The sequence below is a fragment of the Melopsittacus undulatus genome, chromosome 2 (genome assembly GCF_012275295.1).
Source record: "Melopsittacus undulatus isolate bMelUnd1 chromosome 2, bMelUnd1.mat.Z, whole genome shotgun sequence".
Classification (NCBI taxonomy): Eukaryota; Metazoa; Chordata; class Aves; order Psittaciformes; family Psittaculidae; genus Melopsittacus; species Melopsittacus undulatus.
In genome coordinates this window covers 53831720-53848492 of record NC_047528.1, presented here as the reverse complement: position 1 = coordinate 53848492, position 16773 = coordinate 53831720, and the positions used below count along the sequence as shown (strand labels likewise).

The 16773-nt window shown below is 38.4% G+C and overlaps 1 protein-coding gene across 2 annotated transcripts in view; it reads left to right on the top strand.

Moving 5' to 3' along the window:
* TMTC4 (transmembrane O-mannosyltransferase targeting cadherins 4) overlaps window positions 1–16773 on the top strand; it is a 55210-nt gene that overhangs the window by 25685 nt on the left and 12752 nt on the right. For both annotated transcript variants that reach the window (XM_005145228.3, XM_031045572.2), the window contains 5 exons: window positions 1025–1117; window positions 5314–5475; window positions 6246–6448; window positions 8347–8518; window positions 8604–8735. In XM_005145228.3, coding sequence (XP_005145285.2) covers window positions 1025–1117; window positions 5314–5475; window positions 6246–6448; window positions 8347–8518; window positions 8604–8735 — 762 coding nt within the window. The remainder of the gene's footprint in view (window positions 1–1024; window positions 1118–5313; window positions 5476–6245; window positions 6449–8346; window positions 8519–8603; window positions 8736–16773) is intronic.

Sequence of the window (16773 nt, the reverse complement as noted above, 5' to 3'; positions counted from 1 at the left end):
GCACAGGTCAAAGGGTGAAAGGATGAGTCACACATTAAAAAAATTGCTTGTAGGCTGAATGGATTTTTCAGCAGTATTCTTGCTTTCCTATCTCCATGCTAGTGAACCAAAAACCTTTCAACTGCCAGGTGGCCTGTCTGCAAGGAACCATGCCATACTCTAACCTCTCTTCTGTCTTCTCCCTTTGACTGCTAGAAAGAGACTTGAGGCCTCCCAGTGTACTCTTTGCCTCACTTAGAACTGGTTTTGCTGTGTTTTTATATATTTAGTCTTTAGAACATTGAGGTAATTTTCAGAGTTATTAGGGTATATGCTAAATATTCAAGAATTATCAAGGTTGGTGATCACTGAAACATTGAAAAAACATGGGAAAATGTTAAATTTGGATTTTATTGGTCACCTCAACAGAACTACCCCTGGATAATTAATTTTTTTTGCTTGCTTGCTTATCTGGGGGCAGTATCTGCAAGTGTAGTCCTGCAAAACACCAAATACGGTCTAGTTTTTTGTGTAATTTCAGGAAAAGCCGTCCTGGTACCTCTGTTAAATATTTCAGAGCCTTTTTTGTGAGAATTTATGTACACTTTAAAAATAGCATTTCTGAAAACTGACAGTCAAAAGATACCATGCTGCACAGCAAAAAATATGCAGAAGGCTTAAAGAAACTCCACCTTACTGACAGAAGCCTTACTTTTGACTGCAGCATTTATGCTGCAGAACACTTAGGAAAGAAGATGGAAAGGAGAATACTGTTGTGATTGTGTATATGGGGTTTAGCTTGCTGGTACATGGCATTCCCTGAAGGGTTATTCCACGTAACAGGAGAAGCCCCATTACAGTTACATGATATTCTACTCATCTGAGCTCGGTTTTTAATTTACCATTCTGCTGTCATTACTACCAATGTATCTCTCTATTTGTTTGGAATAAGAATTAAGATGCTCAACAATTCATGGTAGAAGTGAAATATAAGATGTGGTCAGCTGCTCCATCTTATGCTCTTATTTTTCTTCTTGTTGCTTAGGGCTTGAATGCAGTGTTTGATGCACTAGTGATTAACAAGCTAAATGTTTTGGAGCTTATTCAAAGGTTACTACATAAGGACAAGTCATTGGAGGTGAGTCCTCAGAGGTTTTGTTCACTCTGTCTATTCAGACAGTCATGTACTAAAAGACAAACAACTTCTGACATTTTTGTGGTTGTTGATAATTTAAAAAAAAGGTATTTTCAGTCTGTCTGTGCTATGACATCTTTGCAGCAACATGAGTAGTAATGAGATAGCATTAGAATTGCACTGGATAGTCAAATCCACTCCACACTTATCTTAACAATATGTTGAAATATAGTGCGGAAGAGCTTACTGCTTTCATGCAGTAAATTCACCAGGGTCAATAGCTATACATTTTAAATGGTTGTTTAACACAGTTTGGTCAGAGTAAAGAGAAGTGTTTATTCAGATTCTCAAATGAAATAGACATTTTAAAAAGTATATAAAAAATTATGTCTACTTTGTTAGTCCCACTAAAGTATTAGAATATTAGAATCATAGAATAGTTAGGTTTGGAAAGGACCTTAAGATCATCTAGTTCCAACCCCCCTGCCATGGGCAGGGACACCTCACACTAAACCATGTCACCCTATTACACTGGGGTGGGTTTTTTTTTTTTTTCAGAATACAAATTACCAAACAGGAGATAATTCCTAGTAGCTTTAAAATATATATATAAGCACTGATCAAATAAGGATAAAATTTCTGACATTTGTTGATATCACTTTATCTAGTATTGGCTTATGGTGTCTGGCACCTAGTATTTGCACTGGCAAGCAAATTGCAGAAAGAGTCAGCCCCAGGTGAATGATTGATAGCAGCCAAATAGACTAACAGCACACTAGCTGTTCAACAGCTAAATCATTTGCTTCTCCCATCCAAGGTTCAGCAAGACAAAGGAGTATGCATTGTACTTTGCACAGTGGTTTCACTGCAGGGAAGTCTTGCTTATGTTTCTGAGTAGCAGAAGTACTATAGGGCTTTTAAATTCTTTTGTAAAGAGTGAAGTGAGGAGCTTCATAGGGAAATCAGTGCAAATGTAATCTCTGGAAATGAAGCAGGAGATCTGACCAAGGACAGCTGAGGGGTCCAGGAATATTTTGGGCAGCAAATTAAGAATGCCGGAGAATAGGCCAGTGAGAAGAACATGCAGCAAGTTCACTGCTCTGGACTACAAGAGAGCAGAGAGCAGACTTTGGCCTCTTCAGGAACCTGCTCAGTAAGGTTCCATGGGATATAGACCTAGAGGGCAAGGGGGCCCAAGATTGTTGGTTGATATTCAAGGATCACCTACTGCAAGCTCAGGAGTATTGCATCCCAACTAGAAGGAAGTGCAGCAGGAGGGACAGAACTCCTTGCATGGATAAGGAGCTGCTGAGGAAAATTTGAAGGAAAAAAGAGGCTTATAATAGGTGTAAGCAAGGACAGGCGGCCTGGGAACAGTAGAATGATGTTGTCCGGGAAGCCAGGGACCAGGTTAGGAAAGCTAAGGCCCAGCTGGAATTAAACTTGCCTAGGGATGTGAAAGGTAAGAGGAAGGGATTCTATAGGTACTTAGCGAATAAAAGACAGACCAGGGACAACATAGGCCCCTCCTGAAGCTGTCAGAGGAACTGGCTACCCTGGATTTGGAGAAGGATGAGGTTCTGAATTACTTCTTTGCCTCAGTCTTCACTGGCAAAAGCTATGACCGCACCACCCAAGTCTTGCAAGGCAGATGCAGGGACTATGAGAATGAAGACTCTAGGTCCACTGTAGGAGAGGATCTGGTTCGAGACCATCTTAAAAACCTGAACGTACACAGGTCCATGGAACCTGATGAAATCCATCCTCGGTTCTTGAAGGAGCTGGTGAATGAAGTTGCTAAGCCACTGGCCATCATATTTGAAAAATCATGGCGGTCAGATGAAGTTTCTGACAACTGGAAAAAGGGAAATATAACCCCATTTTCAAAAAGGGGAAAATGGATGACCCAAGGAGCTACAGACCACTCAGTCTCACCTCTGTGCCTGGCAAAATCTTGGAGCAGATTCTCCTGGAAGGCATGCTAGGGCACATGATAAATAACAAGGTGCTTGGTGACAGCCAACATGGCTTCACTAAGGGGAAATCCTGCCTGACCAATTTGGTGGCCTTCGATGATGGGGTTACGGAAATGATGGACAGGGGCAGAGCAGCTGATGTCATCTACCTGGACTTGTACAAAGTGTTTGGCACTGTCCCACACGACATCCTTGTCTCTAAATTGGAGACACATCAATTTGATAGGTGAATCACTCAGTGAATAAAGAACTGCCTTGATGTCTGCACGCAAATTGTTGTGGTCAATGGCTGAATGTCCAGCTGGAGACCTGTAATGAGTGGTGTCCCTCAGGGATCAGTGTTGGGACCAGTCTTGTTCAACATCTTTGTCAGTGACATGGACAGTGGGATTGAGTGCGCCCTCAGCAAGTTTGCCAATGACACCAAGCTGTGTGGTTCGGTTGATACACTGGAGGGAAGGAATGCCATCCAGAGGGACCTCGACATGCTTCTGAGGGGGGCTGATGCCAAATTCATGAAGTTTAACCAAGCCAAGTGCAAGGTCCTACACCTGGGTCAGAGCAATCCCAGGCACAGCTACAGGTTGGGCAGAGAAGAGATTCAGAGCACTCTGTGGAGAAGGACTCAGGGGTGTTGGTTGATAAGAAACTGAACATGAGCCAGCTTCAGTGTGCACCCACAGCCCAGAAAGCCAATTGTATCCTGGGCTACATCAAAAGGAGCATGACCAGCAGGTCAAAGGAGGTGATCCTGCCCCTCTACTCTGCTCTCATGAGACCTCACTTGGAGTATTGTGTGCAGTTCTGGTGTCCTCAACATAAAAAGGACATGAAACTGTTGGAACAAGTCCAGAGGAGGGCCACGAGGATGATCAGGGGGCTGGAGCACCTCCTGTATGAAGACAGGCTGAGAAAGTTGGGGCTGTTCAGCCTGGAGAAGAGAAGGCTGCATGGAGACCTCATAGCAGCCTTCTGATATCTGACGGGTACCTATAGGGATGCTGGGTAGGGACTATTCATTAGGAACTGTATTGATAGGATAAGGGGTAATGGGTTTAAACTTAAACAGGGGAAGTTTAGATTGGCTATAAGGAAGAAGTTCTTTACTGTGAGGGTGGTGAGGTACTGGAATGGGTTGCCCAGGGAGGTTGTGAATGCTCCATCCCTGGCAGTGTTCAAGGCCAGGTTGGGCAGAGCCTTGAGTGACATGGTTTAGTGTGAGGTGTGCCTGGCCATGGCAGGGGGATTGGAACTGGATGATCTTAAGGTCCTTTCCAACCCCAACTATTCTATGGTTCTACGATTTTGCTATATAATGAGTAATTTTAACAAGCATATGACAAGGAAAGAGTCTAGAGCTGTGTCAGATCAAAGCAGGGTCAGTTCAAAATTAATATGACTATAGTTACTGATTATTCTGTGCCCAGTGCCTACTGGTGAAGCTTAAAGAATCTCTACAGTATACAGTGTTTTTCTTTTCATTTGTGCCTGTCATTAGCTTTTTAATCACAGTAGCAATTGTGAAAATTTTAATTAAGTTTCTAATTCTTCCCACTTTCTAACTATGTAGTTTTCTTGTGATATATATGTAATTTTACCTCCAGAGAGATTTAAGTGGACAAAAACTTTGTGTGACAGTGATAGTCAACTGGATATACCTATTCACAGCAAAGTCAACAAAGTAATCATAGAATCATAGAATCACAGAATCATTGAATAACAGAATCACAGAGTCAACTAGTTTGGAAAAGACCTTTAAGACCATCAAGTCCAATCTCTTCCACAGGACTACCGAGACCACCACTAAACCATGTCACTAAGTGCCTCATCTACGTCCATTTTAAAAAGATAGACCAATTAAATAGGGAATATTCTAAAGGCCATATTTTTCTCAAATTCCTTAACAGAAATTTCTGTGTAAAATTGCATCAGCTATAGTTACTGAGGATTCATAGAAGAGAAACTTCTTGAATAAGAGTTTTCTGATTGAGAAGGAAATGAAAATGCTGCCAAAAATATTTTGCAGTTCATCAGTGAAAGCATAGTAAAGTTTAAGAGCTTTTTACTAACTGCAAAAATAATAAAAATGTCAACTCTAATAGCAAAAATGCCCAGGAATAGCCTCTTCTTTCTGAGATAGTGACCAAAAGGATGAAAATGTAATGGAGAAGATAATGAATAATGTTTTTATATGAGTTTGGTTTTTTTCTTTCTTTCCTGTAGAATGCTGGGCTGTTAAAGAAGGGGCTGCTTTTCAGGATAACTCTTCTGATGTCTGGAGGGGCCAGTATACTTTATATACGCTGGAGGATTATGGGCACAGGGCCACCAGCTTTCACTGAAGTAGACAACCCTGCTTCGTTTGCTGACAGTCTGTTTGTGAGAGTAAGTTATAAAGTTGTTTTTTTTCTGGCCAGCTCAGAACATTTGTCTTTGTCATCAAATTGAATTTTATTTTCTGTGCTTCAAAGAAACAATAAAGAGGGCAGTCTTTACACTTAAAGATGTGTGATGTGTCACCATTACTTGCGCTGCTGTGATGATTTTCTGCATCTTTCTTTTTTAATAGTATACCTTGTATATTCTTTACATTTAATTTAGCATGCAATGCACACATGGAAGTACATTTCCATTTACTTGCTATTTTTCCCATCCATTCAAGGATTTAGCTTTTGCTGGTTTTCATCCTTTTTCCACATACTGTTGACTTTTCATCTGTTCTTTCACAATTGAACAAAATAGCACAAAGTTCTGGTCTGGTACATTTGAAGTATGTCTTGTCTGGCTGCATTAGGGCTCTTTCTGGAGATGGAGAATGATGGGTGAAGACAGTGGGTGCTTTCTCTTGACACTTTCTCCTATTGTAGGAAATTATTCTTTTTACATGTGGATATTGGTTGGACAGCACAAAATTGCATTTGCCAGTTCTGAATAGCAGAGCCACATAGCTATGATTAAAAAGAAAACTATTAAAATTTAATTTAACAGCTATAAAATAAATCAATATGTAACTAGTTGTAGACTAACAGTATTTAAGATCTCTTTAAAGTATATTTTGTCATAAGGGAAATGACAGCAGCGAGAAGAAATAAAGTTGCCCCCCTGCCCCTTAAGTTTAGTATCAAATAAATGTTTGTTTTCTTTCTGACTGACAGGCTATAAACTATAATTACTACTATTCGTTGAATGCATGGTTGCTGTTGTGTCCCTGGTGGCTGTGTTTTGATTGGTCAATGGGCTGCATACCCCTCATTAAATCTGTCAGCGACTGGAGGATAATTGCACTTGCAGCACTTTGGTTCTGCCTAATTGGTCTGATATGCCAAGCTCTGTGCTCAGAAGACAGCCATAAGAGAAGGTAAGAGACAGCAATGAATTTTAAATGCCTGGCCAACTTAAGTACAGTATTATTTTGTTAAATCCACTATTGATAATTTTAACAATTCAGTGGAACCAGTGTCTAGCAAATGCAGTTCAAATAAATATTTATAGCTGTCATTACAGTTTTATCCCAATTTGGGCCCATCACTGTACACAGACTACTAGGAAACAGAGTTGGAGGAGGAGGTATGCATGGCTACTTTATTTTTTTCCTGAAACAGCATTTTGAGATCCTTAACACTGTAGTTGGTAGAAAGTAGTATGTGCTCAGAACAGAGCAGGAAATGATGTATGATATTTTTTGTCCCTACTTTTTATGAGTCATCATCTCTTTTAATCTTCTAATAATGAAAGAGAGATGTGCCTTGACAGGAGGTAGAAATGCTGGCTGTGGCCGTACATTAAAAAGTAAAATGCTGATCCACAGTATGTACTGAGGAAAGTACTTGTACTTTACCCAAAGGAACTAAAAACGTTATTGTAAACTGTTCTGTCTTACTAAGTTCTTCTGTTTAACTATTCACATTCTGTTCCCATGGATTTCATGTATGGTTAATTTCCCAGTTCTTTAAAACTTTTAAACAAGTCAGTCATAGAATTGTAGAATGATTTGGGGGTGTAAGGGACTTTAAAGGTCATCCACTAGACCTGCTTGCTCGAAGACCCATTCACCCTGGCCTTGAACACTTCCAGGGATGGGGAATACACACCTTCTGTGGGCAACTCATTCCAGGGTCTCACTAGCCTCATAGTAAAGAAGGTCTTCCTATATCTAATTTAAATTTACCCTCTTTCCGTTTAAAGCCATTACCTCTTGTCCCATCAATACATGCTCTGGTAAGAAGTCCCTCTCCAGATTTCTTGTAGGCCCCTTTAGGTACTGGAAGGCTGCTGTAAGGTCTCCCTAGAGCTTTCTCTTCTCCTGGCTGAACAAGCCGAACTGTCTCAGCCTATCCCCATAGGAGATGTGCTTCAGCCCTCTGATCATCTTTGTGGCCCTCCTACAAGTGCTACAAATGATGTCATACTTTCTAGTAAAAACATACTCACTGATCCTATATTGCTGAACAGTTTTTAGTAAAAAGTGAAGAAAAAAGTATAGTGAAGGCCTAGGACTCTTGGGGATGATAAGAGAGTAAAAGAACACATCTACATTACAGTTTAGAGATTTATTTGTAATAAATTAGAGTAGAAAACCATCCATGTGGCCCTTATAACAAACACCTGACACAGATCTAGGGTTCTTACTCGTATCATCTCTGTAAAAGTAAGGTACCTAGTCTTAAGTTGTTTAAGCTCTGTATAGTCCATCAAGATTTACCTGCTGAGGATTACTCATCCTAAAATAAATACCTAAGGCAAAGAAGACAAACTGCTGTGGAAACAGCATAGATTAGTAACTTTCAAGTGGCTAACCACAATGGATTCTACTATTAATGTATTCGTTAGGAAAGAAAACACTTTTTCAGTAGGATGTGTACCTAAGCAGCTTCTTTAACAGCAAGCTATATTTTTTCCCCTCTTTACTGGCTTACTAGTTCCAAAAATAGACACGTGGCTTTTACCATTACTTTTCCTGCCTGTGTATTTTAAACAGGAATTATGTAATTAATGTGTAATTGGGCTATTTTCTGGCCTAGAAGCATGAACATTGCTTTTCTGGAAATTACAGCTAGGATTTTAAAAGTGCCTGATGGAAGTGTCAAAACCTCACAGAAATTTACATTTTGTTAGCAACTCTCAAAAGCTGTATTTGAATACCCTCTTCCATATGCATATCCTTCTACAACAGTTAAATAAGGTTTATACATTAAATGGAAAAGGTACTTTTGTTAAGATTTGTGGTTAATTTAAGAATCTGTTTCTTATTTGCAGAATTCTTACACTGGGACTTGGATTTCTTATTATCCCTTTTCTTCCTGCAAGTAATCTGTTCTTCCGAGTAGGATTTGTTATTGCAGAGAGAGTTATCTACCTCCCCAGTATTGGATATTGTATTCTGTTTACATATGGATTTAGTCTCTTGAGTAAGCAAGCCAAGAAAAAGGTACCATCAAAACAATCAGTAAAGTTGATGATGAAGTGCTTCAGATGAATGGTTTCTTTTCTTAACTTGTCTCTCTTTCCTCAAGAAAATTCTTGCTGTGGCAGTTCTTGGAATCTTGTTGATAAATGTTATGCGGTGTGCACTCCGCAGCAATCAGTGGAGGTCAGAAGAACAGCTTTTTAGGAGTGCACTCTCTGTGTGCCCTCTGAATGCAAAAGTAAGTGACTTGTGTGGACTTTTAATCTTTAAGTGTTTTGAGATTTGGGATAAAGGAGGCATTGTGTATGGCTGATATATTGTGTTACTCACAGTCTTTATTGGTGCAAGAATATGACATCGACAGGTTGGTCACCTAAATTACAGTGGGAGCATAGTCAAAATACCAGACAGTGCAAATTGCAATATTGTAATTCAGAACTTGGGAGTAAGAGAGGAGAGGGAAGAGAGAAGAGGGAATACACTTCAGGAAAGGCATCCAGTCAAATTGGATGTACTGTTAATAAAATCTACTAAAACAATTGTGTATGTAATTGCAAGTTATTACAAAATATCAAAAGGAAAGTAAGTTGTAGTAAGTAAGCTGTAGCAATGTATTCACCAGCGCAATGCCTGCGCTATATTTTTACAATCCTTTCTGTGTGCCTTCCAGTGGTATATGTAGCAAACACAGGTAAGGGACAAAGCAGCATATAGTCAGTGTAATTGCAGGATGTGGGGGTAAAGTATTTGCTTCCACATCTGCTCTCTTACAGTGGCTGAATGGGCCAGAATCTTCAGACATGGGCATTAGGGAAAACTGCAGTATTCCTGCAAAGTTTAGTGAGGGAACAGGAAAGAGGGTGGGAATGTGTAGGATGTTTCACTGGGCTGAACACCAGTGTTTGGCGTAGTAGACTGAATCTAGCTTGCCAACAGAGGTGACCTCCACAGCAGTCCTTTGACAGCTGAGAGTGTAATCTGTTGGAGCATACCACACAGCTCTCATGTCTGAATTTTAGCAGACTGTCTTTGAAGAGCCTTGAAATAGGAATGTGCAGCTTGTCAATACAAATACATTGATGTCTTAAAAGATTAGATTTCTGCAGTCTAGAGTGGCATCTAGACAATACAGTTCAAGACACAGAGTTTAAAAAGGACTTGTGAATGCTCAACTTTGCAAAAAACCTAGCATCTACTGGAATGCAAATATGCAGCAGTAAGCTGTAAAAAACATATATGGCCAATACTTACAAGATGGTGATGTAGTTCAACAATCTCAGATTTCAATACATAGAAAAAAGCTGTTGTATTTTATTGTGTGGCAGTGGTAGGCAACCATCTTCTTTTTAATGATGACCTCAGTATATCTTGTCTTCTGGATGACAAGTGCATACTATAAATGGAGCAAATGCAGTCTGTTTCTTTGTGTGTAACTCCATCCATCTGCCATAGTAAGAGTGCTTTAGACAGATCCGTACTCTTTGCCTGTGCTCCAAAGCTCCTTGGACTCCAGCCATGTTTGGCTGGGAAGCTGTGTAGCTGTGTTCACACAGTGCTGTGCTTGAGCCGATAAGCTGTATGCAAGCTACTGAACTAATGCAGTTGGTTCAAAGCCAATAAGTGTACAGGGAAAATGAGCTTGTGTTTGTCAACACTGGGCTGTGTAGACACGCCTGAGCTGCAGTGCCACTAGTGACAGCTTGCTCAAATGGAAAGCATGGCGATGTGAACAGGGAGGGGTTTGTAGGTTCACATTCAAATTTTGCTGAAGGAGTAACTTTGAAATCACAGTTACTTTGAAATCAGTCCTAGGCAACAGCATTAGGGAATCGATGTGTGAAAACCAGTCTGTTTTTTTCTTTATGGTTTCAGCTACATTTATTCAATTTTGACAAAAGTAAATGTAAAAATTGGGTCTAGGTTCTATTGTGGTCTTTTGTTGTCATCTTGAAACTGCAGGCTTCCTTTATAAATTACTCCACAGAACCTTCTTTCACTGGCCTGTTTATTTCAGTGGGTGGCTGATGCAGACCAAAAGATGGAACACAGATACTAGTTCTTTCTTGTTCTTAGACATCTTTAATATGTGTAATGTGGTCATGCTTTATTTCCTTTATGTAGCCAGGGTGCCAGATTCTCCAGGTGTCCCCCAACTAGCAACAAAAGCTGCACCTCCTAGTTTGTGTTCTGTGGTACAGCTTTTCAATTCCAAATTGTCTGTCTGTGAGCAATGTGGAGTAAACTTACCTTAATTCTAAGTAACAGGTAGTTACAGCAGTGCCTTCTCTAATTTAAAGACTAATATTTAAACATCTGTTTAGGTAGAGGTGTGGAAACTGCATTAAATTAGACTGTCCCTCATAGCAGTGAATCTATCCCTTTGAGTGATGAATGCATCTAGCTTGAGGATGAAATTTAGCATCAACTTTGATAAGTGTTGCACAATGGTTTTAAAATTCAGTGGAAATAATCAGGTACCATAACAAAGTTACAGAAATTTTTATTTAAAAAAAAAGTTTGCAATACAGATTTTAATTGTTTTAAATATTTTTTAAAAAATTCAAATATTATTTATTTTAAATATTTTGTTATATTTGTTATGTATATTATATAGATTTTTTAAATTTATTTATTCTTTTTTAAGAGAGAGAAAGAAGCATGTTATAGATCTGGACAGGTTAAACATGTCCAGGATTATGCCACAAATTTGAACTTGAATGGTCCTGCACTTAAGCTGGTTTCAAAGGTTGTTAGACTGAAACGGTATGCGTTTTTAATACATTTGGCAGTACTTTTCTTCGCTGAATGGGAGGTCCCTGAATACTGATTCCATTTCCTCATACCACCTTTATTCATAGCTTACAGGTTGACTTCATTCCTGGAGCTCAGTGGTTATATACACCGGTATGAGTTAGAACCAGGCCTGTGTTGTTTATGCTAAAGCAAATTTTGTAAACAGTTACAAAGACTGTTTTCTCCATGTGCATTGATCGTGTGTTACCGGTCATACCAGGCTTTATAAATAGTTTATAAATTTGGAATATTTCAGTACTACTGGTTTGAAAGGCTCACTGGATCCAATTTGGCATCTTTTCATTTGATGTTTTTATGTTACAAGCTTAGTTATCCTGGAGTGCTTTGCTGAAGTACTGAAATATATAATCACAAGTGATGAAAAAATGCTGTTTCACCATATCAGGCTACTGGCTTGGATTTATCTCCTTAGCTTTAGAAAACTACATCTGACAGAGTCAGTGAGGCTCCCTTTATAATGAGGAGGAGAAACTGTCCATTTTGGCAGTGGTTCATCATTACCTTGGACTAAATGACTGCCGTAGGCCAGAAAGACTGCACCCTAGGTCTGTGTCCTTATCTCCGCTGATGATAAAAGAAATCCTAGAGCAGATGTGGATACATAAAGTTATATGAGATTTTGCCCTTGTTCTACTGCTGTTCACTGTTTCTAGGCATTGCAGTCATGCTCCTCATCCTCTGAGGTGAGTTCATTAAACATTGTTTCTTTTAATTTTAAAGATTATTCCCCAAAATGCGATCTTACCACTTTTTTTGCTGTTGGAATTGTTTGCACTTTTGGAAGTGCCAAGTTACTTTTTCTCAGCTTTTAGCAAAGCCACGTCAGTTTTTACGAATCTGAAACTGGTCTTTATTTCTGGATGACTTCCTCTGATTACCTAAATAAATTGCAATTGCATTGTTAAATACATTGGGAAATAGCCACCATTTTTCTTTTCCTAGATATGGAATAAGTGAATTTAAATTATATTAAATTGTTAATATTCTGCATGCAAACTCTGCATTCTCCTAACTACTGTTCTTTCCTTAAAGAATATAAATTAATAAACATAATTTTTAAAAAAACATTTCACTAGCAACTTTTCTACAATAATAAACAAGGAAATTACGATATTCCCAACAGAATGTGTTACTAACCAGTCTATCTTTACATACTAGGTGTAGTTAATAACTTTGTATTTGATGCTTTATGCAGATTGTAATTATTGCAGATGCGAGTTTGTCAAAGACAAGTTACACTAATACTGAAAAGGTACTGCAGAGTTTGAGATTACTTTCTATCTTTCTTAAAAGGGCTTGTAAAACCTCTATGACAGAACAAGGTTTAGTGCTGTTTAAGGATTCATAAAGGTGATCTAGACAGCATTTCCTTTAGATGCTGAGAATTTCTTTCTATGCTGTGTATTAAATATCTTCTGCAGAATTTACCTTAAGTGCTGTGGGTTATGTTTATAGCTGCTCTCTGCAGTGTTTTGCCACACAGATACCATTTTAGATGTAAATTTTTTTATACAAGCACAGTCATACATAAGAAATTTTAGACAACATTAACCACAAAAGAGATGAAGTTCAGAAAGGTTTTATTATTTAGAAAACAGAATTTCAGTAGCAGAGGAAAGAGTGTTTGATGGAAAAAGCCAGCATTGAACAGAAGCATCTGCATGTTTCTGTACAAATTTTGACAGCTGTGCTTTGCTTCCATCCTTCTCAGCAAATGTTCATATCTGCTGAAAAAGTGATTAAAAGCAGCTAGGAAGAGAGAATAAAAGAGTTGATAATAGTAGTACTCCAACTGAGGGGGTGTACCTCCTGGAAGATGATATTACATTTCAATTTCTTCCTACATTGCTTTGAGTAAAACAGAAATCCAAAAAATCTGTTTGACAGCAAATTTGGTTTTGTACAGAAAAATATAATTTTTCTCCCTCATTTAAATGTGTGTGCACATTTAAACTCCTAAATAAGAGTTCAAGCACTGTGTGTCTAACATAGTTTAATATACTTTTTTATCCTAGGTTCTTAGGCCAACTGAGGTATTGCAAACAAACAGAGTCAGTTCTTTGGCTAGGCTATGGTGCCATTGTTTTGTTAACTTTAAAAAACACATGCCTGTTGAGATCAACTGGGTTCTACCTTATGGTATTTTTACCTAATTGCCCTGAGAGAATATTGTGTTGTTTATGCATCCTAAGAAATGCTCTTTTTAGTGCAACTACTGTAAAGTAATAACCTGTTTAAGATTGATAAAGGAGCATATGGGCATAATGTAATAGGTCATTTCCTGTTAATATCTATCTTTAATCATTTAATAACAAAATTTTATGTCTGCTTTCAAGTGTTTAATCAGGAAAGGAAAATTCTCCCTCCCAGGCTGGCATGCACAGTATCTGTCAAAGGCAGAACCACCACACCTGTAGAGATAAATTGTAAAGCATCACACTGGCCCTTCATTTTTTAAAGCCCAGGTTCTTCCTGCACATTGATATATAGAAAGTGCCTGGGTCCTCATGTTGCGCAGGCAGCGGTCATAGTAGAAGTCAAGAAGTGTTGCAGCCTCATGCTTAGCAGAGGGCAGATAGTTATTGTAGGCCCGGTTCAGGGGAGCAGAGCTAAATGCTGATCTTGGCATCTCCCTGTCATGGCCAGTGAAGTGAGAAGCATGACTGTATGGCAAAAGTCACCTGCAACTCTCAAATGACTGTGTGTGCCTGAACACCCTTTGCTGAGCAGGTTGTTACTGCATGTTACAATCCATTGTAAAGCTGTTTTTGTCACTGGATGTTTATGGCAGGCTGAGGAGTTCTTTTGGTATGTTTTAGTTTTTCTTCCCTTCTTTGTCACCACCACATTAAGATAACTAGAGCTGCAGTTTCACCTGAAGGAAAATCAGGAAATCTACATGTAACAAGGACCTCTTAATTTTTAGCTATTGTATAGAAACATTCTTAACTTTTGCGCAGAAGCTATATCTAAGGACAGAAGAAATACAGCATTAAAAATGCTAATAATTCATTTAAATAATTTTGTTCTCCGTTTTAATATGTCTATTCAGTTCATAAAATATACATGTACACTTAGTATTTCATTTGATGTTTTGACTTGAGAGAATTGATATCTCTCAGGCGTCTGCAATCTACGTAACTGTTTACATGAGACATTTATTCTTGCTGCTGCTGTTGCTTTTGAGATAGAAAGTGATATGAAGAAGTTACATGCTTTTTAAAAAAATGAGTAAATAGGATCAGAAAGTAAAATGCTGACTGTTTCCTAGCACAAGGCAATTGACAGGTGGAAGACTGAGTGGTTGGTGTATACCAAGATTTTTCACATATGCTCTGTCCCCAGTCTTTAATTGCTTTTTTTCAGTAATGCTTATGACTTTTTCAAAAAACAAACAAAAAGCTTCTTAAAGTTTACATATAATCTTGTTTGCTGCTACTGAATGGTGAAGTCAGGTATTTTAGAGTCTATTACATATTATTGAGTGAAATCATTCCTTCTGTTTTGCCACAGTTTATCTGGAAACACAGCAAGGTTTAATAACTGAATTTGCTCTGAATAAATTCTGAGTCTGTAAACTTTAGCATATATAATGAGAGCAATCCAGTGTGATAAGAATGATATCACAGTGTATTGAAAAATTTCTGGAATCCCAGAATCCCAAGGGTTGGAAGGGACCTCGAAAGATCATCTAGTCCAACCCCGCTTGCAAGAGCAGGGTAACCTAGAGTACATCACACAGGAACTTGTCCAGGCGGGCCTTGAATATCTCCAGCGTAGGAGACTCCACAACCCCCCTGGACAACCTGTTCCAGTGCTCTGTCACTCTCACAGTAAAGAAGTTCTTCCTGATGTTAACGTGGAACCTCCTATGCTCCAGTTTACACCCATTGTCCCTTGTCCTACCACTGGATATCCCTGACAAAAATCCTAGCTCCATCATCCTGGCACCCACCCTTTACATATTTGTAAACACTGATGAGGTCACCCCTCAGTCTCCTCTTCTCCATGCTAAAGAGACCCAGCTTCCTCAGCCTCTCCTCATAAGGGAGGTGTTCCACTCCTTAATCATCTTTGTGGCTCTGCACTGGACTCTCTCAAGCAATTCTCTGTCCTTGAACTGATGATAGAATTCAGTCCTAAGAAACATCTTTTAAGATATATCATGTTACTGTAATGACTTCTGGGAAAACAATGCTGTTCTTTTTTTTCCTTGACACCATCAACTGATCTTTAGGAACACCTATGTCTTGATATAAAAGTACCATCCTGTTGCTGCTTTGGCATGGGCCTTGTCATATTTTTATGAATGTAAAATAGAAATGCCTGAATATTTTGTTTCCTGGGAGCTGTGCTAGAACTACTTTTATAGGATGCTAAATTTGTGTACAATTTTATATCTAGCAGCCTGAGGAGCTGCTTCTGTGTATGCTTGGTAAGCTTTATAGCATCCTCGCTGTCTGTAGAACCACTGTGAAATTACTCTTTTGCTGATTTTGGAAAGCACAGAAAATATTCTTAACTTTATTTGTTGATGGTATGTTACTGCATAGTCACAATCATATAGAGATGGAATTCAACAATTAAATAACATAACAACTGGGTTCAAATATAATTGTGTGTACTACATCAATAGATCCCAGGTATTGTGCCAAATACAATTAGGATTTTTTCCTCTGATGGACGCATCAGGTAGAATCCTTTTTTGAATGTAGGTGGATTAGAGTTTTCTAAATGCATTACAGACTTATCTTTTTGTATGTCAATCTGAAGCAATTCCTGCATAGTGTCTTTGAAAAAATTTAAATTAGATTTTCAGAGTATGGAAGAAATGACAGTAAGTGTTTGTTTCAGATGAGGTATATACAATTTGATTTCAAATAGTAAGGTGATTTAAGTAATGAGTTTTGATCTAGTTGCCAAAAAGTCTGTTTTCAGGAGTCAAAATCCACTGTACTGTTAAATATGCTGATAGTTTAATTTGGTTTCCTTGATCTGTAGTTCAGGGTGATTTAAGTGCTCACAGTACTTTGCTGTTATTTCTAAACTTGAGTCTTCCCTTTGATCAGCTAATGTAGTCTTCTGAGATCTGCCTTAAAGTAGGATTCAAGATTCTTTCCAACTGAGATTTGTCCTGAAATATGTTTTTTCCTATCTAGTCTGTGCCATAAGTTCAGATGATATGTTTTCTTCCCTGTAGGTGTATCTCAAAGCTTTAAATCCTTTCTTCGTTCTCTGCTTTTTAACAGGCAAGGTCTCAAACATGTTGCTATATACATTTATTCCAGAAATGCGTTTTGATGCATTTTTATCCCAAAAATGGTGTGCATATTTGTTATTTTTCCTTTGGTTTTGAAATATGTAGCTTAGTTTTTCTGTTAGCATTGAGTTTCTTCTAGTTAATGCTATAGCGAAAGCAAAGTTCAATCAACATTTATATTGCTGTAGTGTTTATTCTGCTA